Source organism: Dunckerocampus dactyliophorus, chromosome 1 (assembly GCF_027744805.1).
Source record: "Dunckerocampus dactyliophorus isolate RoL2022-P2 chromosome 1, RoL_Ddac_1.1, whole genome shotgun sequence".
Classification (NCBI taxonomy): domain Eukaryota; kingdom Metazoa; phylum Chordata; class Actinopteri; order Syngnathiformes; family Syngnathidae; genus Dunckerocampus; species Dunckerocampus dactyliophorus.
Window position 1 is genome coordinate 20,583,932 of NC_072819.1, and position 24,847 is coordinate 20,608,778.

At 42.9% G+C, this 24,847-nt stretch overlaps 1 protein-coding gene across 4 annotated transcripts in view; it reads left to right on the forward strand.

Annotated features, from left to right (window-relative positions):
- Positions 1-252: 252 nt before the first annotated feature.
- The window catches only part of celsr3 (cadherin, EGF LAG seven-pass G-type receptor 3), a 92,012-nt gene continuing 67,417 nt past the window's right edge, over positions 253-24,847 (forward strand). Inside the window, exon 1 of one of the 4 annotated variants that reach the window (XM_054768317.1) lies at positions 253-5,870. In XM_054768317.1, coding sequence (XP_054624292.1) covers positions 824-5,870 — 5,047 coding nt within the window. In that variant the 5' untranslated portion in view covers positions 253-823. The remainder of the gene's footprint in view (positions 5,871-24,847) is intronic. The other 3 variants (XM_054768324.1, XM_054768307.1, XM_054768335.1) reach the window with 3 other exon arrangements.

Sequence of the window (24,847 nt, forward strand, 5' to 3'; positions counted from 1 at the left end):
TGTAAATAAATATAAAATAAAAAGTAGGGAAAAGAGAAAAAAAAATATTTGTTTAAAAACCCTTTTAAAAAACCCTTAAAAAACCCTTACAGCTAATTAGAAAGTTACCACATTCTCGTAGTCAATGTGAGACAATATAATGAAATTAAACAAATACAATGAAGTAAAACGGGTAAAAAAAAAAAGTTACAACTCCTGCCCAAATATTACATTCTGTATCCGTTTTATCTTCCATTTCAAGGAAAGTCAAAGTGTTGTAAGACTTACACTTTCAATGTTATTGTGTGACTGTATTCTACAGACTGAATGGCCACCACATTTTAGACTGATCGTGGGTTGCGTGTTCAAGCCCACGCTAACCATTATGAGAATGAGAGATGTAAAGATGCAGGACATGGGAGGAGGGGTAGAAATATGGGGAAAAGAGGAGGAGAGTTTGATTGCATGTGTGTGCGTGTGCGTGTGGATGCAGGGGGCGTGCACAGACGCCAGGAGTGTGTGTGTGTGTGTGTGTGTGCATGTGTGTGTGAGGCAGCCAGTGAGAGCGTGAGCCATGTTGGATGTGAGTGAAGGTGTGGAGAGATGCTGCTGCCGCCGCGCCGGTCCTGACTCACACAGCCTGAGCATCACACACCACAGCGGGTAGATGCCAACTCTTCAGGCCGAGGAAGAGACGGGGGACCCTGGGGGAAGGTGTCGGGCGGTGCCGGCGGTCCTGGAAGTAGCCACCTAGCCGGAGTGGAGGAGTGAGAAGTAACGGGGGAAGAAGGCAAAACGAAGAAGAGAGGGGGAGAAAAAGGAGACCGAGATAGGAAGAGACTAAATGGCTACACTGCTACCGGGCTTTACCCAGCTCTCGCCTCTGGTACTTCACCTGCTTCTCCTGGGCTCTTTGTTCGCCCTCACCCCGCGGACGGTGGATGCAGCCGGGGCTTCCGGCCTGTGGACCCAGGGCCCCCGCCTTAGGGATGCCGGCAAAGCGAGCAAGCGGTGCGAGCAAGCATGGGAGTCGCCGGAGGACAGCTGGGATCTCCCCGCAAGCAGGTGGAGCGTGGAGTGGACGCAGCCTGAGGGATGCACCGGAGCGCATCGCTTAGGAAGAGGAGGAGGAGGGATGCCGGGGGCACGGAAGGAGACGCTGGAAGGAGTCGGGACGTTCTGGAGGCGCGGGGACGCCCCGCCGATCGTACCTCCACCTCCTCCTCTCCTCCCTGGTGGAGTCAGTGCGGGATGGGGAGTGGAAATGGAGAGGCCAGGGAAGAAGGGCGTTGTTCCGCCCTCCAGCTCCTCGCCGGTTCACAGCGGCAAAAAACGGACAGTACAAAGGACTACAACGTGCGCGCTGCCACGGCCACACCTAACTAAACGTGGCGCCGTTACAGCCTTTGTGAGAGCATTTGGCCTGTGCAAGGCACCCGGAAGTGGAGGAAGGCACTGTGGAGGGGTGTGGAAGAAGACTGGTGATGTGAGCAGGCACAGATCCTCCTCTATGAATCACAAATTATCACTAGTACCGTCTTATTGCAACCCTTATCTTTGTGGATACAATTCAGCTTTTCATCATACATATGAATCTCATTCTAACATTTCTCTTTGGGTCCAAGCATCAAGATGTCTGAGTTATGAGAACAAAAAGGCTTCTGATGATGATGATGGTGGTGGTAGTGGTGGGAGCCCAGGCAACATGGTAAGGGCTGGTAATTGTTCTCATTTGGGCAGGCACAATGTTATCAACCCAGGCAGCATCCGTGAGGGGGGTGAGGGTGCATGTAGTACCCAGAACGTTAGCGAGGAGAGGGAAGTGTGGTCAGAGGAGGAAGAAGGAGACACACTGGCAATGTTTATGTGCAGTGAAAAAGGTGAGAGGAGGATTAAAAGAGGAGGGGTTAACCAAGGCAACAAACACATGAACTTATCTAATTATGCGGATAGTGATTTGGCTTATCCAATTCTGACGCTCCAGCATAAGGTGCGTAATGAAGGGAACTCTGCAGATGGAACCAGGAGCAGGGGAGAGAGCCAGGAGACTCCTTGTGGTTGTTCTGATTGTTTGGAGGGACAAGAAGCAAAGTGTGGATTGTTAGCTGAGTTTATAAGTCTCAAGGGAAAGATAACTCAGAGTTATCCCAAATGGCAATTTGCCACCAAAGCATCAGGTCAGTGTTTTATATGTGACAAAATGCAAAATGTGTCACTCATCCAAATACAAACAAACAATTATGCAAAAATTGAAACTCTTGAACAAGTCAGTTTGTCTCCAGCAAAGGTTAAATCAGAGGCAGCTGACTCAGCATCGTCTGTGCCTGGGAAGTTTACTGCTCACTTAATCAGGCTAAGTCCTCCTTCTCAGCATCCCTCTTTTTCTTTACAAGCCAACTTGACCACATGGCCCAGTGAGTTTCCTCTTTGGCCCCTCTTTATGGGGGATGAGGGGGGTTCAGCACAAGGGACAGCTCTTACAGATAGAGTTTTTTTGTTGGGAGGTTTCAACAGAAACAGTAACAACAACAACAAAGAAGATGGGGGGAAAGAGATGCATGATTTTGGTGATGAATCAGAGCTGATAGAGTCCACTGAGCAAGTGTTGTTAGAAAGTGTCAGACCGTCAGGAAGGCGGAATATTTGGGGTGAGGAAGGAAGGGAGAGGGACATTCAGCCAGAGAGGGACGGACTGGAGGGCTCTGCTGCTGATGCTGCTGGGGGAGGAAAATTACAGGTGGGGGAGGGTGAGTTAATGGGAGGGAGAGGACCGCGGGGAGAAGCGAAGGATGAGAAGCAGAGTCAGAGGGGGACAACAAAGCTAGGCCAAGCTGAGGAGAGAGAGGCAGAGGGAGGGAAGGGTCAGGATAGGGTCAGTACTACCACCACCATCACACAGCCAGATAGTAAAAGATGGAGGAGAGAGAGCCAGGCTGATGAAAGCCATGAGGGTGAGAGGGAGCCAGAGGGGGAGGCTGAGGGGAAGCGCAGTTCAAGGGGAGAGAGGAGCCTGGAAAGGCTGATAATAGAGCCAGGTGATAAAACCTTGCAGGAAGAACGGGCGGATAAGGTTTTGATGGCATGGCCTCGCTCTCGACGGGCAGCCAACAAACATCCCCATTTTTCCCTGTATAACTACCAAGTACAAGTAGCTGAAAACCAGCCACCTGGGACCTCTGTTATTGTCATGTCTGCCACAGACCCGGATGCAGGGGATGGAGGCAGGCTCAGCTACAGCATGGCCCCACTGATGAATAGCCGATCCTCTGACTATTTCCACATCCACCCCGACACCGGCTTAATCACCTCCACCCAGATTCTAGATCGAGAACATATGGATCTGCATTATTTTCGTGTCACCGCGACTGATCATGGCTCCCCTCGCCTCTCTGGCACCACAATGGTCGCCATTACTGTTGCAGACCGCAATGATCACTCCCCTATATTTGAGCAGACAGAGTACAGAGAAACTATCAGGGAGAATGTAGAAGAAGGGTATCCAATACTTCAATTGAGGGCGACAGATTTAGACTCCCCGTCCAATGCTAATATCCGCTACCGATTTGTCGGCGAAACTGCTACAGTTGGGAGAGCTGCTTTTGAGATTGACCCCAGATCAGGCCTCATAACTACCCGTGGAATTGTTGATCGAGAAACAAGCGAGCACTACACGCTCCAGGTGGAGGCTAGTGACCAGGGAAAGGAACCAGGACCGCGCTCGGCCACAGTTAAAGTCTTTATAACCGTGCTGGATGAAAATGACAATGTGCCACAGTTCAGTGAGAAGCGGTATGTGGTGGCAGTGAAAGAGGATGTGAGGCCTCACTCGGAGATCCTCCGTGTGAGTGCCACAGACCAGGACAAGGACAGTAATGCTGCGGTTCACTACAATATAATCAGTGGGAACAGCCGTGGACAGTTTTCCATAGACAGTTTTACTGGAGAGATCCAAGTAGTGGCACCCCTGGATTATGAGGCCGAGAGGGAGTACACACTGCGCGTACGTGCGCAGGACAATGGCCGACCCCCTCTTTCAAACAACACTGGCATTGTTAGCGTGCAGGTGACGGATGTCAATGACAACCCACCCATCTTTGTATCCACACCTTTTCAAGCATCTGTGCTTGAGAGTGCGCCCGTTGGAAGCTCCATCCTCCACATTCAGGCCATCGATACTGATGCTGGTGACAATGCACGCCTCGAATACAGACTGACAGGCACCAGCTCAGACACACCGTTCCTGATCAATTCTGCAACAGGCTGGGTCACTGTCAGATCCATTCTTGACAGAGAATCTGTAGAGCACTATTTCTTTGGCGTAGAGGCCAGAGATTATGGAATGCCACCTCTTTCTGCCACAGCAAGTGTCACAATAACAGTGATGGATGTTAACGATAACCGACCAGAATTTTTACAAAAGGAATACTATGCTCGCCTGAATGAGGATGCTGTGGTTGGCACCAGTGTGGTAACTGTCACAGCTGTGGATCGGGATGTCAACAGTGCTGTGACCTATCAGATAACAGGTGGGAACACCAGGAACCGCTTTGCCATCAGCACTGCAGGGAGCGCTGGGCTACTGTCTTTAGCCCTCCCGCTGGACTACAAACAAGAGCGGCGCTATGTCTTAACCGTCACCGCCTCAGACCGCACACTTCATGACACCTGTCAGGTGCACATCAACATCACTGATGCCAACACACACCGGCCTGTGTTCCAGAGTGCACACTATTCTGTTAGTGTGAATGAGGACCGGCCAATTGGGAGCCAAGTGGTTGTCATCAGCGCAACAGATGACGATGTTGGTGAAAATGCTCGCATCACATACTTCCTGGAGGACAATATCCCTCAGTTTCGCATAGATCCTGCATCTGGGGCTATTACGCTCCAAGCGGAGCTTGACTATGAGGACCAGATGACCTACACTTTGGCAATAACAGCCAAAGATAACGGCATTCCACAGAAATCAGATACTACATACGTGGAGGTGAATGTCAATGATGTGAATGACAACGCGCCTCAGTTCCTCAGCCCTAGATATCAGGGAACTGTGAGTGAAGACGCTCCTCCATTCACAAGTGTCCTCCAAATCTCAGCCACTGACCGAGATGCACACGCCAATGGCCGCGTTCAGTACACCTTCCAAAATGGTGAGGATGGGGATGGAGACTTTACCATTGAGCCAACATCTGGAATTGTCCGAACCGTTCGCCGTTTGGACCGTGAAAGTGTGCCATTTTATGAGCTCACAGCATATGCCGTTGACCGAGGCGTGCCTCCCCAGAAAACTCCTGTTCACATCCAAGTGACAGTTCTTGATGTGAATGATAACGCCCCTGTCTTCCCTGCAGATGACTTTGAGGTTCTAGTCAGGGAAAACAGCGCCGTGGGCTCTGTGGTAGCCCAGATCACAGCCACAGACCCGGACGAGGGTGCCAATGCCCAAATCATGTATCAGATTGTTGAAGGAAACATCCCTGAGATCTTCCAGATGGACATCTTCTCTGGGGAGCTGACCTCCCTCATTGATCTTGACTATGAGGCTCGCAATGAGTACGTCATTGTAGTCCAGGCCACCTCAGCCCCTCTGGTCAGCCGAGCTACTGTGCGAATCAAACTGGTGGACCAGAACGACAACAAACCCACTCTGCAGGACTTCCAAATTATTTTTAACAACTTTGTATCCAACCGTTCGAACAGTTTCCCCAGTGGGATAATTGGGAGAGTCCCGGCCCATGACCCTGATGTGTCGGACCGGCTGTACTACACCATTGACAGAGGGAACGAGCTTCACCTGCTGCTGCTCAACCACACCAGCGGAGAGATGCGACTGAGCCGTAAACTGGATAATAACAGGCCGCTGGTGGCTCCCATGCTGATCACTGTCACAGGTAAGAGAGCATGAAAGGGGACGTCGGAGGGAAGTGCGGGAGTGGGGGGGAGTGTATATAGCTGCATCCATTGTGACAAATAGCGTGAAGATAACTGACATAGAAGGTTTTTTGTGTGTACATATTCATATTGTTGGGATTTTGGTATGAGAATGAGATGAGTGTAGGATCTGTCAAAACAGTAGAGCAAGGCCTTTTAACTGGCGTCCTGTGGAACCACCTGTGGTCATTCCAGGGTCATTGAAAACTTGGGCACGACTAACATTTTTGCAGCACATTCCTAAAAACACCACAGCGCTGCTATATAGAGGCTCTTTCACTAGTATTTTAACAGTAGGTTCTTAAAAATCTAAATTCTCTCCTGTCATATTGAGAGAGTCTTTGATTAGCATTTTTCAATAGGTCCTTAAGAACAACAGAGCATTTCTGTTTTAATAGAGGATATTTGACTAGTATAAACATATTGCTTGTGTTTTAATTTATGACTCTTTAAGCCATTTGGTGACATTTTTGTAGGTACAGCAGAGCCTTGCCCTATCAGGATAATTCTGAAGGGAGACATCTGGCCCCCCCAGTCCTTTAGTGTTCTGAAAATGTGGCCACAGAACAATTTAGTTCAATAGCCCTGCAGTAGTGCTAACAATCAAATGAGGTCATGAGTAAATTGGTGAATGAGGTTGCAAGTAAGTGAAATAATGAGTGAATGAGTGAGTAAGGTGTTAGGTAAATTAATCAAATGACTAGTGACTTGTGACTAGTAAATAAGGAATGAGTGAGTGTAAGTCTAGTAATGAGTGGGTACTGCAAGAATGTCAAGTGCAACCTATCCACAAAGGTTCATGGAAATCAGTGCTTTGCAATCTTACTAACATAAAAAACAACACATAATATGCGTGTGTGTTTACTAGGGCCTTTAACGTGTATACGAGTGTGTATATCCTTCTGTCTGGTTCGAACACAGCATTTAGCATGCTTGAACCAGATGTATGGTTTCGTGTGAGATTTGCCTCACTATCTCAGCCCCTACAGTATGTGACAGTTATGAGATTATAATGAAACTACAGTTGGTGCGAGTCAAGCTCGAAGCAAAGCTATCACTTTTTGTGTGTATATGTATGTGTGTGTGTTATCTGTGACTCCTCTGCTTTATTCTATCAACTTGTGTGCACACGGGTGGATGGATGAATCCATTCCAATGAGCTGCCCTTCTGGTCATCTTCCTCTCACTTCAGCATATACTGTTTTCCACCAGTATATTTTTCCACTCATGTACAGCAGCTTATGTTATCTTCCCTTCATATTTAGTCATGCTTCCTTCTTCTTTCATTTTAACCCCACTCTTCTTTCCCAGCAATTCCCTGTTATCGCCCCAACGTCTCCTGGGTCGGCTCTTCTCTTTTTGTCTCTGCTACTTCTTTTTGTTTTCTCTGTTTTTCCCACCGCATATTTCCTCTCACGGTGTGAGTGTGTGTTGTCTATTTGCACGTGCATACCCGATTTGTGTTGTTGTGCAAGTTATGCGCAGCATTCCTGCAAGCGTTTCTTCTCTGAGTACAGCACAGTAATGCTTATGCATGATTTTGTGTTTTCCCATGTGTGACATCACGGAGTGCGTACTCTCGGGTGTCTCAAAGATTTGCACTCCACAGTGTATTCGTGTCTTTTTAGTCAATAATATCTCTGCATGGCAGAGAGCGCTGGGCCTGCACTCCTCTCTTTTGTCTTGGTCTCAATGCTCCCCTTTTCTCTAGTTCTTTGTATCTGCTTCCACACTATGGATTCTCTGGATAATTCCCATTTTTTTACGGTTTGTGGTTTAAATATCTATTTATACACACAATTATGCAGGACAAACATCTGGCTGCAGGGTCAGTAGGCTGAGGAAAATCATGTTTTATTCTGGTCAGGCACCCCAAAGGGCGTCAGTTGAAGGTGACCTTGATCAAAGCAACCGGCAAACTGTTTGGCCAAGAATGGCTTTGGTTGTACTCGCCAAATTGCAGAGGCAAGGCTTTGCTGGAGGACAAAAACAAAAAAGGAGGACAAAAACAAAAAAAACAAGCTCAACGGAACATGTGTAGTTGTAGTTGTAGTTTACACTGGTGACTATCACAGCATATGATGCATAGCATAGTCCTCCAAAAGTATTGGAACAGTGAGGTCAATTCCTTTATTCTTGCTGTAGACTTAATACATACGGGTTTGACATCAAAAGGTGATATCTGGATCGGATAGAAGATAACACCTTTTTGTTTGAACCCACCCATTTTTCATGTGAGCAAAAGTAGTGGTGTGTCCTATTACATTGCTTATTCAATCAATAAATAGCACTGAATGATGAAGCTCAGTTTCAGACTGGGTAGGATATGTTTGTGCCTATGTAGACTGCATTTAGAGGCAAAACAACATGAAAACCAGAGAGCTGACCCTCGATGTCAATTGTCAATTGTAAATCTGAGAGAAGACGGAAAATCAAGCAGAACCATTGCACAAACGTTCGTCGTAGCCAGTACAACCATTTGGGATGTCCTGAAGAAGAACGAAACCACTGGTGTACAAAGTAACAGACATCGAACAGGTAGACCAAGGAAAACATCAGCAGTTGATGACAGAAACATTGTGAGAGATGTAAAGAAAGACCCTAAAACAACTGTTGGTGACATCGGCAACAACCTGCAGAGGGCAGGAGTGAGGGTATCACTATCTGCTGTTCATAGAAGACATGAACAAAAGTACACCAGAAGATGCAAACCACTCAGTAGCAAGAAGAATAAGGGAAGGTCAGGATGGATGGAACTTATAAAAAGTAACTTCTCAGATAATTCATGAATCCTAATCACAAAACTCAGGCATCTACTTGGCCTTGGTGGAGGACTGTGCTCTATTGAGTGCCATTCTAGCTTAATATGTAATAGATTTTATTCAGGGAGAAGAGACCATTACTGGCTCAAATCCCATGAGCATATGCAGCTGACTATGCAAGCACAGCTGCCAGATGCACTGTACAGTATACATTCTGGCCAAGCCACTATAAAGAGCACCTTTACCAGCTCATTACAATCCATTAGATGTGTTCTCTTCCACCACGGTTGCTTGCCAGGAGTTAAATGTTTCAGGTGGAGCAGCCAGACCCTGTTGCCACTCTCCTAGAGGCTCAGAAGGCCAGATGGTAGCTTTTTTTTTCTTGTTGAAATGTCATTGGCCTGCAGTGACTAGAGACCAAACTTGTGACCCTGTCTGTAGCCACGGTGGCCTGCATATTTTCTCATGTTGCTCATTGTGTGCTTAAACCGATGAGCGCACACACACAAGCAAGCGCGCATCACAGGAGTTATCCCTGCTGCACTAATATGCCGCCTAACAGGAGCAATTGTTGGGGAAAATGTAAATTTAGGCAGGCTTCATGCCACAGGCAAATCAGCCTCAGGTGCTTGACTGAGGCAATGATTTTAAAAGCTTGCAAAACACAGTTATATCATAGCCACACTGCACATAAGATGAGGGACCCAAACAAACAAACTTCTGACTTTAGTACAATTGCACATTTTGAGAGATTTGTCCACAGAACAAATAGAAGACAGATGCAGGAGGATGGCATCTGCCACATCCAGCTGCTAACCGCTGTCCTGTGTAGAAGAGGTCAGTGGATTTGTGTGAGGCTGCAGATCTACTTAAGGACTACAATAGACATGATGTGTGTATACATGTGATACTGGCTAATGGGCGGAGACTTGACATGCCGCTGGGCTTTTGTGTCAGTGCAAGTATCCTCTTTAATGTAAAGGATTAAAGCTTCCCTTGTAAAAGGCTGCTTTAAACCCTAATGTCGCCAAGGTCGTTAACTGTGTGTGTGTGTATGTGTGTGTGTATGTGTGTGTGTGTGTGTGTAGCTGTTTTTTCAACTGAGTTCTACTTTTAGTATAATGACTGACCTCAGGGCTTGAAAGGCTTTCAAAACAAACAGAGCAGAAATCAGCTGTCAAGTCAGTGCACAAGCTACTTGTGTATGTGTGGTCTATGTGTGTTGCAATGACAACTGGAAATTGAAATTACGCTATAAATTACATTTGAATACTAAGAGCTGCTGATACTGAGGTCCCTGTGTTGCGGCTGCAGCTCTCCAGGTCACTGTTGTATTTTCTGTGAGTGAGTAGAAGAAAAGCTTGTGGGGTGAAGTCGTTTGGCGCGGCTTGTTGGTTTTCATGTACAGTCGGCCCTCGGTGACTGTGCAATGCTCCCTCACTCGTACGGCGTTTTTTCTAAAATTAATTCATAAATGACCGCTGTTTTGTGGTTGATTATGGATTATTATTAGTCAAAAAATATTGAAAGAAAGTTATATGCAGCTTCCTGGTCACGAGGTATCAGTAGGTACCTCATTTATGAGACATGACATTAGATTAGATTATCTTCACACTGCATGTATTCAGCCATGGCATGTCCGACATGACTGAGTGGAAAAAAAAGTTCTCAGATTCCGTGTGAAAGTGGTAAGGTTTTGGCTTCTTACTTTGTCCTTTTTCCCCACTCCGTTTGAAACCCTTTCTGAAGTTTAGAAAAAATAAATTGCAGGCTAACTAGTAGGAATGAGCGAGTACACCACTATCTGTATCTGTGTCTTTATCTGTTCACCCATCTAAATTATCAGTATGTGTATCTGTACTCGAAGTGGTTGCGGCATAAACCAGAAGTGAGCGTAGTTTAACCAAAATGGGTGGAGCTTAAATTGGTACGTTATTATTCTGTCTGAAATTGACATGAATTGATTAGAAGTTGCTATATTTCTGGTCTATTATTCAGCTATATGTGTAAGTGATCTGTAAGACTTTATTATTTCATTATTTTTTAATGATCTGTGTGAAGTTGGTCATTCATGCAAACATCCAGTGATGGCAAACAGGGAAAGAATCTGTGAGCTTTGTTCACTGTATTTTTCTCAAAAGCACCACGTTCAGTACTACGAGCAAAGTTTTCCACCCGACTTTATATCTCCAGCCAAATTATAAGGAAGCAGGCAAAAAAAATAACTGACGCACGAGCCATATATAGCTATCTTGTGAAATGCACCACGTACGTTACGAAACAAGTTTAAGATTGCAGCGTGCACACTGCATCGTATTGAGAGGGGTATAATATTTCACCACGCTTATGTATATAATGTAGTATGATAGCCATACAGGCAGAATGTTTGATGTAACTGTACTGTGAAGGTGTACCTAATGTTGTGGCCAGTCAGTGCATATTACTGTTACCACTGTCTGTGTACTGCCAACTGAAAATTAACAAAATTATTTTATTGTAGGTAGCACGCCAGTTTTAAGATGACTTCATGGAATAATTGAAAAATACATTTCAAGGAAAAAAGCGGTCATGCTACCCCAATTGAGTTGCAATAGTGACTGAAGCAACACAAGCCTGCACAGCGCTGTCTTGTCAAATGCACTGCGTACTTTACGAAACACGTTTACCAAGTAACTTTAGATACAGACCAAAATAGAGGCGAGCTATAGAAAACCTAATAAAGTGGAGGCAGTGGGCAACGCCGCACGAGCCGTTTTCAACTTGCCAGTTGCACCTTGCACATGAATGAGGCACCAATTGACTACTCTGTGGCTCCAGCCTGCACAGTCTGTCTCGGGAGGGGCGGTTGCTGTGTGTGATTGGCCAATCACAGAGCGTGAAGGGTGAATACGGATAATGAGGAGATGTACGTTTCATGCTCGTATTCGGCAAAAATGCATTATCCGTAACGGATACTCGTTTATAACAAACTCACTTAAAAGACCCAGCAGCTAAGCAGAACTAAGTTCCTCGTCACGGAAATCCGACCAGAACTGGACTCGCGGGACCAAATGGAGGAGTAAGTCACTGTTGAAATAGTCCACTGCTGATGGGGATGTCATACAACTTCATGTCAAAAAATCCAAACTATCCCTTTAAGAAACATTTACATTTTAGATGGGCGAGATCCACCCCGGCGGCATCACGCGTAGTGTACGCGTGATTCATGGATGGTGCTGTGTGTGCTTAGCCCCGCACCTCCGCTACTCAGTGTGAACACAGAGACGCCGCCACACATCTTAACCAACAACATTCGCTTTTAACAGAAAAAAAGATGAGGAAAAACTAATCGGCTAGCCACTTTAGCAGAAGATGGAGACGGCTGTAGCAACGGTTGTAGAAACGGTTGTTGCCTGACAACCAGGCTCAAGGCTAGATCGTGGGTTTGATTCGATTCTATCTGTTCTATTGCTCATTTTACACTATTATCCATTAGTGGTGAGTACCTATACATTTTAAATGTGTTTAATAAGTGTGTGAAATGAAATGCTGTAGAACTAAAATGTGAATTAGTCGGGAGCAGTGTTTTATCAAGTCAACCTGGTGATGCATTTGCAGGCTTTTCAGGCAACAGAGAGGAGAGCCAAACAAAACCCTGTTGACAGCACAGTGTGAAATAGGATTGAGCCCATCTGATGGTGGATACACTAATGGGCTGAAGGCACCATGTCAGATTTTTGTGTACTTTGGAGAAGCAAGCAAATGGCTTTTGTTCACTCTAAATTCAATTTTTGCTGTTCATTTGAAGATGGTTTGTGTGCTAGTTTGTAACAAATGCACTCCCTTTGGGCTTTTTACTTTTGTAATCCTCATCGCTTACATTAGCAAGAGAGCAGCTACTTACTTAGACTCTTTAGCACAGCAGTGCCAACCAGTGCCAATGAATATGAATGACGGGACCAAGAGGGGCTTTTAAGCATTTAATCTTGTCAGACATGGCTGTCTGCATGTACAGCCCATGACGTTGATGGGATATGGAGAGACATCTTTCAAATAGAGCATAAGCATTCTTCCTTAAAGGTGTTTTCCCTTTGCCACCATTACCAAACTGATGCTGTGGCATTCAATGGTTTTCTTTAATATGTATACTGTAGGACTATAGCTCTAGACCTGCACTTTGTATAAAGTGCCTTGCAATAACTTCTGCTGTAAATTGGTTCAATATCCAGATGGAAAGAGTACTAAAATATTGTACTCAAATAAAAATACAGTTTATTTGCTGAAATGTTACGGTACAAGTAAACTGGGCAAACAATTTCTCCTGAAAATGTCATTTGATTTCTGAATTACCTTGTAGGCACTGACAGTCAGTGATATTTGTGGTGCCCCTAATGTGCACAAAATGCATATATAGTGGAACCTTGGTTAGCGGCATTCATTTGTTCCAGAAGGTCCGACTCTAACCGAAACAGAGGTTCACCGATCAACTTTTCCCTTAAGAAATAATTTAAATCCAATTAATAAAAGGCAAAAATGTTAAAGGGATGGTTTGGATTTTTTGACATTACGTTGTATGACATCCCCATCAGCAGTGTAGTCCATCAGCAGTGACTTACCCCACACTTGGTCCCTTGAATCCAGTTTTGGTCGGATTGCGGTGATGAGAAACGTAGTTCTGGTAAGTTATTGGGTTACATAAGCAAAGAGTTTGGCTTCTCAAAACAATATGCTTTCCAAAGAGTAATACATTTGCATGATAAAAATGCTTGACAAATCCTCGAAAAAATCAGACCTCAGAAATCTCTCGGCTTTACTTTCTCTGACGTCGTATTAATGCGCGCTATCGGCTGTCCATTGTTGTGTTGAAGATGCATCCGAGCGTTGCAGCCATCTTGTTTACGTATATGTTCCACAGAACATGAAGATGCGAGGGTCGCAGCCATTTTCATCACACTAGTGCAATAGCAGCTGGACACACTACCATAAATTCTGATGTATAAGCCGCACTGGTGCATAAGCCGCACCCATTAAATTTAGGAAAAAACAGATTTGTACATACAGTATATAAGCCACACCGGTGTGTAAGGCGCACATGTCCACATCATATAATGGCATACTGTGGTGCACACAAGTCTGTGAGATCCAGGCAGCTGTTTATTTGGCACCCACAACAAGCTTGTCAACCCACTGGAAATCACAGGAGGTCAGTGTGACAATATGACAGTCTGACTCACTGTGTCGTCCTACTAGGAACATTAACCTCATCACACAGCAACTTAAACACTCAAAAGGTATAAGAGAGAAATATACAAACGTACCAATACGAGTTTAAAATAAAAAAAGAAAGCATATTAAAGTTTCCCCATAATGCATTTTGTTTGAGCAAAGCATTTCATTGGAGGACAAGCAGCATAAAAAATGGTGCTGCAATGCTGTCTCTGTCCACCAGCGGGAGCCAGAGGAGCCCAGAGTCCAGCGGGAGGCTGATGACATTCCAATGAATGTGTTGCTCACACGCAATGCATTATGTGAAAACTTTAAAAGTTTTTTTTTCCATTTTAAACTTGTATTGGTACGTTTGTATATTTATCAGGTATACCTTTTGAGTGTTAAGTTGCTGTGTGATGAGTTTAGTGTTATTTGTAAGATGACACGGAGTCAGACTGTTATATTGTTATACTGTTATACTGTATATAATGACCTCCTTCGATTTCTAATCGGTTGACAAGATCGTTGTGAGTGCACTGATAGCTTGTGATTGGCTCCTGCCAAAGAAAGAGCTAGTGTTTCCTCACTGGCTCGTGAGCAGCACAGTATTTGAACAATTCGTAGTAGTTCTGAAGTAAAGGAGATGTCACAAGAGTAGAACTTAGCCATAAATTAGCCGCACCGCTGTATAAGCCGCTGGGTTCAAAGTTTAAGAAAAAGGTAGCAACTTATACACCAGAATTTAGTGTTTTGAGGACAAGACATAATTAATGACAACAAGAAAGTAAAGTTGTTTACTGACACTTGAAAAAGTTAGTACGTACCCCATGAACGTAATATCCACTTCCCCGTGGGACAAAAACTACCTCCGAACTAAAAGTCACATTTGGTGTCTGAAGACCGTAAGCTAGGCGCATAACTCTAGCTAACTGCGAGGTAGCTGGCTGCCACCAATGCAAAGTACAGCCAGTGACAGCTAGGCAAAGCTTGTAAACAAAGATGCAACAATAACTGAACTGAGATAGATTTGCTAAGCGAGTGGCATCGATTGGCGTAGCATGTGTCAAGCTCAATACGAGACACGTCATTTTGTTGGGAACCCGAAGTGACACACCAGAAATGTAGGATTTGCCGCCAAACGCCGATCGTTTTTTTGTGACCGGCTTTTGTGATCCACTTTATCAGCATACGCCGATCACATGGGTTTCTTATGGAAATCAGCCGATATTGAGCGATGGCCGATCGATCGGAGCATCCGTAGTTCATTTATCCCTTTCATTTGTCATTTATGTACCGGTACATTTTTATGCATTTTTTTTATAATTGGAAAACTATAAAAAGGTGTTTTGTGTGAACATTTTGCGTGTCTTGGACGGATTAAATAGGTTTGCGTTATTTCTTATGAGAAAAACTGATTTGGTTATAGTACGTTTCGATTTGAGGCGAACCTTCTGGAAGGGATTAATGATGCTAACCGATGTTCCACTGTATCCTACATGTTTTAGACAAATGGCCAATGACCTAGGGGCAATTACTTGCTAAGTCCCACCCATGCTTGTGCAAAGACATTTTGCTTGATGTTGGCAATGTTTTTCAACCAATCGTGCTCAAATTTGACAGAACATGTGCTTGTCAGTCACCTAAAGGTCTGTGCCAAATTTTGTGGTGATTCAACAAAAACACCCTCAAGTTGCAGCTGGTGTTTTGTAGCGCACATTGAGCTGTGCGAGAAATTGCAAGCCAATTTGACTTATGGCGTTAATAACGGCACCACCGTGTGTTGTATTTGTCATATGGGGGAGAGAAGGATGTTGGCTAAGCTGACATCCATCATGGACAACACCTTTCACCCGCTACATGACACTGTGGGTTCCCTTAGCAGCTCCTTCAGCAGCAGACTGTTACACCCACGGTGTAAGAAGGAGAGGTTCCGCAGGTCCTTCATACCGACCGCTGTCAGGCTCTACAACACCTGAACCACCTGAACCATGTTGTAGTCACTATGTATTCTTTACTTGCGTATCTTGCTTGCTGCTGTAACAAGTGAATTTCCCTGCTGTGGGATGAATAAATTACAATGCAATGCAATGCAATCAAAACAGTAGCACAGGCATATGGTGCATGTTCTAGCCAATTTTTACCCTTTTGCATCCACGGATTCAGGAATAGATGAGTTAGCTTACACAAATAAATACATCTGTCCTATTTTTTCCACTGTTCATAGCGTGAGACCACTTTTCAAAGCTGAACCTGAGTAGACAGCTCGCTTGCTTTCCAATGCAGCTGTTAAAAATATTTTTCTCGAACTGGCTTCTATTATCCACTACTTTGCAGACTATTTCCATACACATTGCCAGCAAGTGAAAGTGGGATGCTCTGACATTTGAAGGAGCTTTCAATGTGCTATTAGTCAGGCTACCTGGCAAAGTGAGATAGCACTGAAATCCCCATTTGTCGACCCACCAAGCATCTTCGAGGCAGAACACTGATCGAACCCGCCTTTTTCCTATCACTAGTGTCTGGCACCAGTGAGACCCCACTGCTGATTCTACATCGGCGTGCTCATTCTTTAAAGGCTTTATGAGCACTCTCCCCTCCTCCTGTGAAGCTTAGATGGGAAGCTTCTTGAAAGCCCACAGGGGTTGTGAAAGCCTCTCTTGAGTTGTTATTTACAAAATGCTTTGTTTTGCCACCATGCACAAAGACGTCAAAATAGCTTTCTATTTTGTGGTCTTTGTGTGATATTAATGTTTTATTGTTTCCATGCACGCTAAAGCGGCAGAGTGGTGATGCATTAGTTATGACTGAGCTGTTTTATTTGGAGGTTATAAACAAAATCACCTGTCCTCACTTCGCATCATCACTCTAGAGAGATTCACAATGCAGCCAAACCTTTCTATTCCACAGCTGGATGTATTTCTGAATTAATAATGGCATCAGTCAACATCTATTCTTCCTCTTGAAACCTCTTTCCATCTTGTTAGAGTGAGCTCAGCTATTGTTCTTTGTAGAAGCAACTTCTGCTGCACTGCAGGCTCTTGCATCCCCGCTCGAGATGAGGTTTGACCTTGTTTGTTCATGTACGCTTGTCTAAATGGTTGACAGTGGATCTGGGATTTGCTAAATGTCAATCAAAGTCCCATGTGCTGTACTGAAGAATGCTGAGACTTCTTAAGCTTCTTCAGACCCGTGGGGCTGCTCTTGCTGATGAGTCAGATGACTGACTGTCGTTGCTATGGGAAGGTCAGCAAGCAAAGTGAAGACTTTTTTCAAGACACAAACCAAACTGCTACATTGTATTATACATTTCTCATTTTTTGTTTCCTTTCTGGGGACTGCCTCAGGTTTGAAAACTGTATTTTATTTGCATTTGAGCACCTAAAACTGACCCCGGACTTTTTAATTGTGCAGGGAAATTTCCTGTATTGTGCCTGCAGACGCATTAGCTATGACTTTTTTGTGCTTGAACAGAACATATTGTTGTATTAAGTCCACCATAGGTTAACGTAAACAACTCTAAACAATCTAAAACTTTGTCTATGTACACAAGAGCCTATCTCTCTTAAATACTGTTCATAAATCTATTATTGAGCTCGAGTGATGGAAATTTTGGCTCTTTTTAGAGAGATGGTTCTTTTGTCTCGGCTCACTAAAAAGAGCCGTTTCTTTCGACTCCCAAGTGGCTCCTCAGATTTTTTTGTTGTGTTAAATTAATTTCTTACCAAATTATGTGTATTGTGTAAAATGAATTACTAATGTATAAAATACATGTCATCAAATGTTTATTATTTAAATGGATTTATTTAAGGGCCACACGGTGGTTTAGTGGTTAGCATGTTGGCCAACACTGTAACAGTCTGGAGATAGGGAAGACCTGGGTTCGAATTCCCGTTGGGCATGTCTGTGTGGAGTTTACATGTTCTCCCCGTGCGTGCGTGGGTTTTTTCCGGGTACTCCGGTTTCCTCCCACATTCCAAAAACATGCATGTTAGGTTAATTGGAGACTCTAAATTGTCCATAGGTATGAATGTGAGTGTGAATGGTTGTTTGTCTATATGTGCCCTGCGATTGACTGGCGACCAGTCCAGGGTGTACCCCGCCTGTCGCCCGAAGTCAGCTGGGATAGGCTCCAGCATGCCCCCGCGACCCTAATGAGGATGAAGTGGTATAGAAAATGGATGGATGGATGGATGGATGGATGGATGGATGGATGGATGGATTTATTTAAACCTTGATGAGCAGCTTCAAAAGTCTAATGTTATATTATATGTTATATATAAAAATACACACACATATATATATATATATATATATATATATATATAATACAAAAACAAAGACACATTGTCAATAGACAAATCAGGTCAAAACAGGTCAAGCCTCTTCTTGCATTCTTCTCACGAACGAATCGGCTTTAAGAGCACCACAGTGTGTGTTTAACCCCGCCCCTCCCTCTGCTCAGAGTCGCTGCCACACATCTTGACCAATGACATTCGCCTTTAAGTGAAACAAAGACGAGGAAAAAGCTAATCGGGTCCCAGTTGGCTCCCGAGGACTCAGCCAGCTCCTGTTGTGCATTTCAAAGAGCCGGCTCTTGGAGCCGATTCGTTCGCGACCGACACATCACTATTGAGCACTTCATAGTTCATCCACGTCACAGGTGTGGTGATTAATAAAGTTACACAAAAGGTACAAACATGCAGGAACAAAAAAAATATTGTGCACATAAAAAGAGTTGGAGAAAGCCGCAGGGAAAGTACACGCCAAAGGTTTGGACATAACTTCTCATTGAATGCGTTTTCTTTATTTTCATGACTATTTACATTGTAGATTCTCCAAACTATGAATGAACACATGGAATTATGTACTTAACAAAAAAGTGTGAAATAACTCTAAATATGCATTATATTTTAGACATACCTGTATATTTTATGCCTTAGAATTTTTCTGATAGCGCTGCTAACCCTTGGTGTGCTCTCAATGATCTTCATGAGGTAGTCACCTGAAATGGTTGTCATTTCACAGGTGTGCCTTGTCAGGGTTACTTAGTGGAATTCCTTGCCTTAGTAATGGGGTTGGGACCATAGGGTTGTGTGTCCAAACCTTTGCCCTGTACTCTAGAAGGCACCAAAAACGGAACCAAGGCTACATGAAAGTCAGACAAGCTACCTGATTAGCAGGAAGGTGAGCAAGCTTGCATTTACAGGAAGACTTACACAGGATAGTCAAATGCTAGCAACACCAGAATCTTTGAAGAAGAATATCCAGTTTGTGTGGCATGAAGCATCCAGCACAAAGAATAATCCGTCAATTTCACCGCCCAGCTCAGGGAATGTCAGCGTCTACACAAGAGAAAAGAGCAGTGGGAAGTCCAAAACACAGCAAATACAAGGAGAAACAAGACAAAAGCAATAATAACAACAAAGGTGTAAAACCAGTGTCACAGCGGAGTACGACAAAGTCGTTGTCATGGTCCTTATTTCATAATGTTACTTTTCCATCCATTTTCTATGCCGCATACCCTAATTAGGGTCGCGGGGGTATGCTGGAGCCTATCCCAGCTGACTTTGGCAAGAGGCGTGGTCATCCCAAAATATGTTACGACTGGCCAGGACTTTGGGGTCACTTGTAATATTTCACCCCTTGTTTTTGAGATAATGCCATGCATTTTTCGTTTGTGTTGCGCCGGCATTTTTTGGGCCATTTATTAGCAGACACTTGAAGCTAGTTTGTGAAGCTGTTTGAACACATTGGGTTAAAAGATCACAAAGCTACACTCTAAAAAATAATACATTGCCTCAACGACCAAAATTAACGCAACGATTTATGTTCATTATTTTTAAGTAATGAGAACATCTTCTAAAATTATGTTCAATGGGCAACCTACATTGAATGAGAAGAATGATTTTTTTCTGTTTTGTCAGAGGAAGTTTAATTTGCATGGACTTAATATTTGGACAATTCAATCACTTTTTTGAAAAATTAAGTTGATCCAGTTACTTTTGTATATTATTGAAAATGATTTTAAAAATAAAATGTTCTTAATTGGCATAGCTATTACTAATTAATCTATTATTAATTTACTTTTAAATTGACGTGTTTTTTTTAAATTAGGTCAATCAAATTTTTATCAAAATTCAAGTTTTCTAAACAGTTTTTTACTTGAATAAAAAAATATTCAGTATCAACATGCAATTACAGCACAGCTGGCACAATTATCCTTTTGTATACTTAACCAATGTAATAAACATCTGTGTCGTGCTATAAACTACATAAATACAAATCAATTCAGGTTCAATAATGTGCATTAAAAGCAGCTGGCATACTTAACATTACACTTAACCGTTTTGCAGGTGCTTAGTTGGAAAAACACAAAGAAAACCCTTTAGATGAATTGTCAAAAGAAATGTGATTTTTTTTTTATTAGTACTGTGACAAACTAGCTGGACATACTGTATGTAGGCCTAATGCTAAATTAGCATTAGCTTTCTCGACTAGTAGACAATGTAGTCTCTTAGAAGTACTTACCACTAGTCTGTTTGTATGTTCTAACATAAATCCATCATAAGATGCTAAGTGAATGTATTTGTATGTTGCAAAATGGATTTATAAATGACAAGATACTCACTTGAAAATATCCGTTTACTTTCAGCTTCAAACTTGCTCAGGCATGTTCAGTGGGTGGGAGGAGGAGACCTCAGAAATTTGGTCAAGGTGGAAAATTAAGTTCCATCCATTCATTTTCGATGCCGCTTATTCTAATTAGGGTCATGGAGGTATGCTGCAGCCTATCCCAGCTGACTTCGGGCAAGAGGCGGGGTACACCCTGGACTGGTCCCCAGCCAATCGCAGGGCACATATAAACAAACAACCATTCACACTCACATTCATACCTATGGACAATTTAGAGTCACCAGTTAACCTAACATGCATGTTTTTGGAATGAATTAAATGAATTAAACATATTAAGTTCATGCAATTACCAGCATTACTAAGTTAATACAACTCATAATAATAAAGTTGTCAACATAGTACAGTGTTAGTATTTTTATTTTTTAAGGATGTATTTAATTAAGTTACTATAATACATATGCTAAATTTGTTTTTACAGTGTAGAGATGTAATAACTGTCCCTGGTCTCCCTCACATTAAAACAAAAAAAACACAATATCATATCCAGTATATTATTATTAAAACGTGGTGCTGATTGTCAGAGATAAGATAATTATATTAATTCTGAGTGAAATTACAGATGTTACCCCACAGTGGCAGCACACAGGGGACTTGTCTACCATTCTTGTTTTTTTTTGCTAAATTATGTAATTTCTGTGAATTTAAATACTAAATAAGATTGTATTATTTGTGGAAAATAAGTCCTGTTGATTACACCGGATGCTAGAGGAGTAATTACAAAATGTGTTCTAATACTCTAACAGTAACTGTGTGTGCGTGTGTGTGCGTGTGTGTGTGTGTGTATGTGTGTGTATGTGTGTGATTAAATCCTACTCCAGCAGATTATCCAAAGTCGTTTCCAAGATCGCTGTGTCATTTAAATGACAATAGCAGATCAGCTTCAATTTGTGTTACATGATGTGAAGTGCTGGCAATAATGTAATAATGCTGCCTTTTGTCTGCCCCCACACCGGAAGATGACGCAATGAAGACGTGTCATTGATTGAAACTAATGTGCAGTTTGTGTGTCCATACAGTAGGTCTGTGTCGCCATGTACTGTTGTACTGCATGTGTTCATTTTTAAGTGTAAGTCCCTCTTTCCTTCTTAATGTCTCTCTTCCTTCTGCCTCCTTATTTATCACAGAGGGTCCTCCGCTATAGTGTGTGTGTGTGTGTGTGTGTGTTAGAGGTCAGTGGGGAGTGAGGCGTTTCATAATCCGGTAATCAAACCAGCTGCCACCCCCACCCAACCCCCATCCTCACATACCTTTTTCTTCCACTTTTCTCTCTGTGTCTGTTGCTTGTACTTATTGTGTTTTCTTCGCAAATTGTTGTCCCTCTATCCACAGTTTGTGTATTTGTTTTGTTATTTCTAACATCCTACATTTACTGCTCAAATCCCCTGCAATGTGCATGTTGTGCCAAATCCATTCTACAGTAAGACAAAAAATAAATACAACAGGTTAATTAAACAACTTAATTGTTTCCTTTGGGGGGAGGCCATTTTCGATGTCTATTAGGGGCAGAAACGGTGTTCTGGGTGTTTTTTTAAAACGACGTCCAGAGTGAGAAAATCTGAAATTGTCCTTTTTGTGTAGACAAGCCAAACCACTGTTTGTCAGAAACAATGATGTCACCGACCCGTCGCCACCCCGTCGCCGTTACGTGACCAGAAGTGAGCTTTGACGACCAGCCAAAATAATGTCTGAATATTTTGACGGATATGACTCACCCCAGTCAATATTCTCCTGATGTTTCTTGTCTTTTTTTCCAAAATGGCTAGTTTGATGTGTCACGTAGTTCCGTCTGTGTGTCCGTGTACAGTGCCACACAAAGGTATGCCTTGTGTATTACATTGTTTTCACCTAGTGATCCCTTCTTGTCTGGATGGAACTATTTATTAATTTGGCACAGTGTGGATGCAATTGTTTTTCAATCCACTCCCCAAAAAACCCCCCAGGAAAGTTCCCGTGCGGCCAGGGCCTTAATCTTCACTAGGGTTGCGGGGGTATGCTGGAGCCTATCCTAGCTGACTTTGGATGAGACTGGTTGCCAGCCAATGGCAGGGCACATATAGACAAACAACCATTCACACTCACATTCATACCTATGGACAATTTAGAGTCTCCAATTAACCTAACATGCATTTTTTTGGAATGTGGGAGGAAACCGGAGTACCCGGAGAAAACCCACACACACCTGTAATGCTAGTTAAATGTTGGACAATTATTGATTTTCCATTTGCAAACAGGCAACATTCCCGATCATTATTTCATGGTGTTCTACCCTACTTCCTCATTTATCTTTAATAAAAGGGCCCTTCTTGTGTTCTGAGTCCTTTTTTTTTTTAATGAAACCATCACCCTCCATCACCTCGCTGTCCTCAAGCTACTTCCTGTGTTGACATTCTTGCTCCGTCACCTTCCATGTGTCCATGCCCGTTTTGTTTTTCTTCCTTGTGTTATTTGTTTGGTTTGGTTTGGTTTAGTTGATTTGAACATGAAGGTTACAATGGAATACATCTCATGAATCATTCTTTCACAGTTCCACATGTCCAAAAGGAGTAGGAAGAAGCAAAGCTTATTTAATCCTACCCCCCATCTATTCCACATCTTGTACAGTACATATTATTCACTTCCTGCATTCCAGCTCATGTTTTATATGACAGTCATTAGAATAATAAACAAAAAACGAGCATGACAGAACAATCATTGTGATGATCAAGACTCTTCTGCCTTGTATTTAGCAAACATCAACTGCTTGTATTGTTTTTTGAATTTGCTCATCTCTGTACATTGTTTGAGTTCCTTACTCAATCCATTCCATGATTTAATTCCACATACAGAAATGCTGTGGGTTTTTGTTGTTTTATTCTGTGTAACAGGCACCTTATTTGTTTTAATCTGCAGTAATTACATCATAATGAGATAAACGGTAATAGGAGTTAGTTTTCTGTTTTGCGTGTGAGTGTGAGTGTGACTTTGTGTGCGTGCAGAAAACATGCCAGTGTGAATTGTGATGTGTTCAAATTTAGTACATTTGCTTGATTTTTCAGCATCAGCCAAAAAAAAAAGCATTTTCAATTTTGGTGAATCTGACGTTTTTTGCCAGCTGTAATTTATAATCTTCTCCGCTAGGTTGAGCAACTCTACCGCAATTTGTTTTTCATCCACTGAATCCAAATGCCCAGTGGGATACATTGTTGTCTTCTACAAGTATGCATTTCTACTTTGTTGTAGCGTATTCGATCTGTCAATGTTTTACTACAGTATATTTCAACAAAGGACAACACTATAGAAATTAAACTTGGATATACTTTAGAGTACTCAGTATACAGCTTGAACAGTATATGCAGCTCTGGTGAATACCATACCCAAGACAACTAAGGCAGTGTTAGATAATAATGGTGCTCATCGGGTGTCACGAGCTCTCATGTCACAAGATCTTGCGATTAAAATGTGAAATGTTAAATTTTGCCGGCCTCCATATATTGCCATGTGCACGCGTGTCTGTTTTTCTCGTGTCTCGCCTCCAAATAAGAAGGTGTACAATCTAACAGCTGGGAGGGAAAAAGATGCTTGCGAAGCCAAATACTACAGCCCCAGTGTGGGAATATTAATATTGAGCAAGGTGAGCCCATCAACACGAACGATCCAGTAGGCCGAAATTCATTTGAAAGTGGTAGCAACATAAAAGGCAACAAAACGAGCTCGCCCACCTCCAACATATCCACTCGACCCAATTTTCTACCCATCAAGATGCAGACCCTTCTTCCCAACAGTCAACACTCACTGAGACGTTTGTTTTGCAAAGTAAATACAAACGGAACAGCGCAAAATTGTGTGCGTGCACAGAAAGTCATCGCAAAGAAATGCTACTCTTTAATAGAGTTAAAAAGCCAGCATTTCAGTACGAATTGCCTGTGAGAAAATACAATTCACAAACGTCAATTCCACAACTTTACAGAGTGTGGCACACACACACACATGGCATATTAAAGAAAATAAATGTTGACAATAATCTTGTTTAGCGTCAATTTGTGGGACAGTAACCATTTCAAAACACACCTGCATTGTTTTGTGATGGGGTTAAATAAAAAAGTTTGTTTATCCGGTCATATTTTTTCACTGTACTTTTCTTACAATGAATGCAAAAATCTCATCTCGTCTCATTCTTGTGGACCCAATCTCGAGCAGTCGGGTGTCTCGTGACACTACTACTATTTAGAATGGCTGTGTGTTGACTTGTTTTCAGATGAAAGTAAATCTATACTGCTCTACAAGGTGTACATAGACTACATCCAAGTATGCTGTAG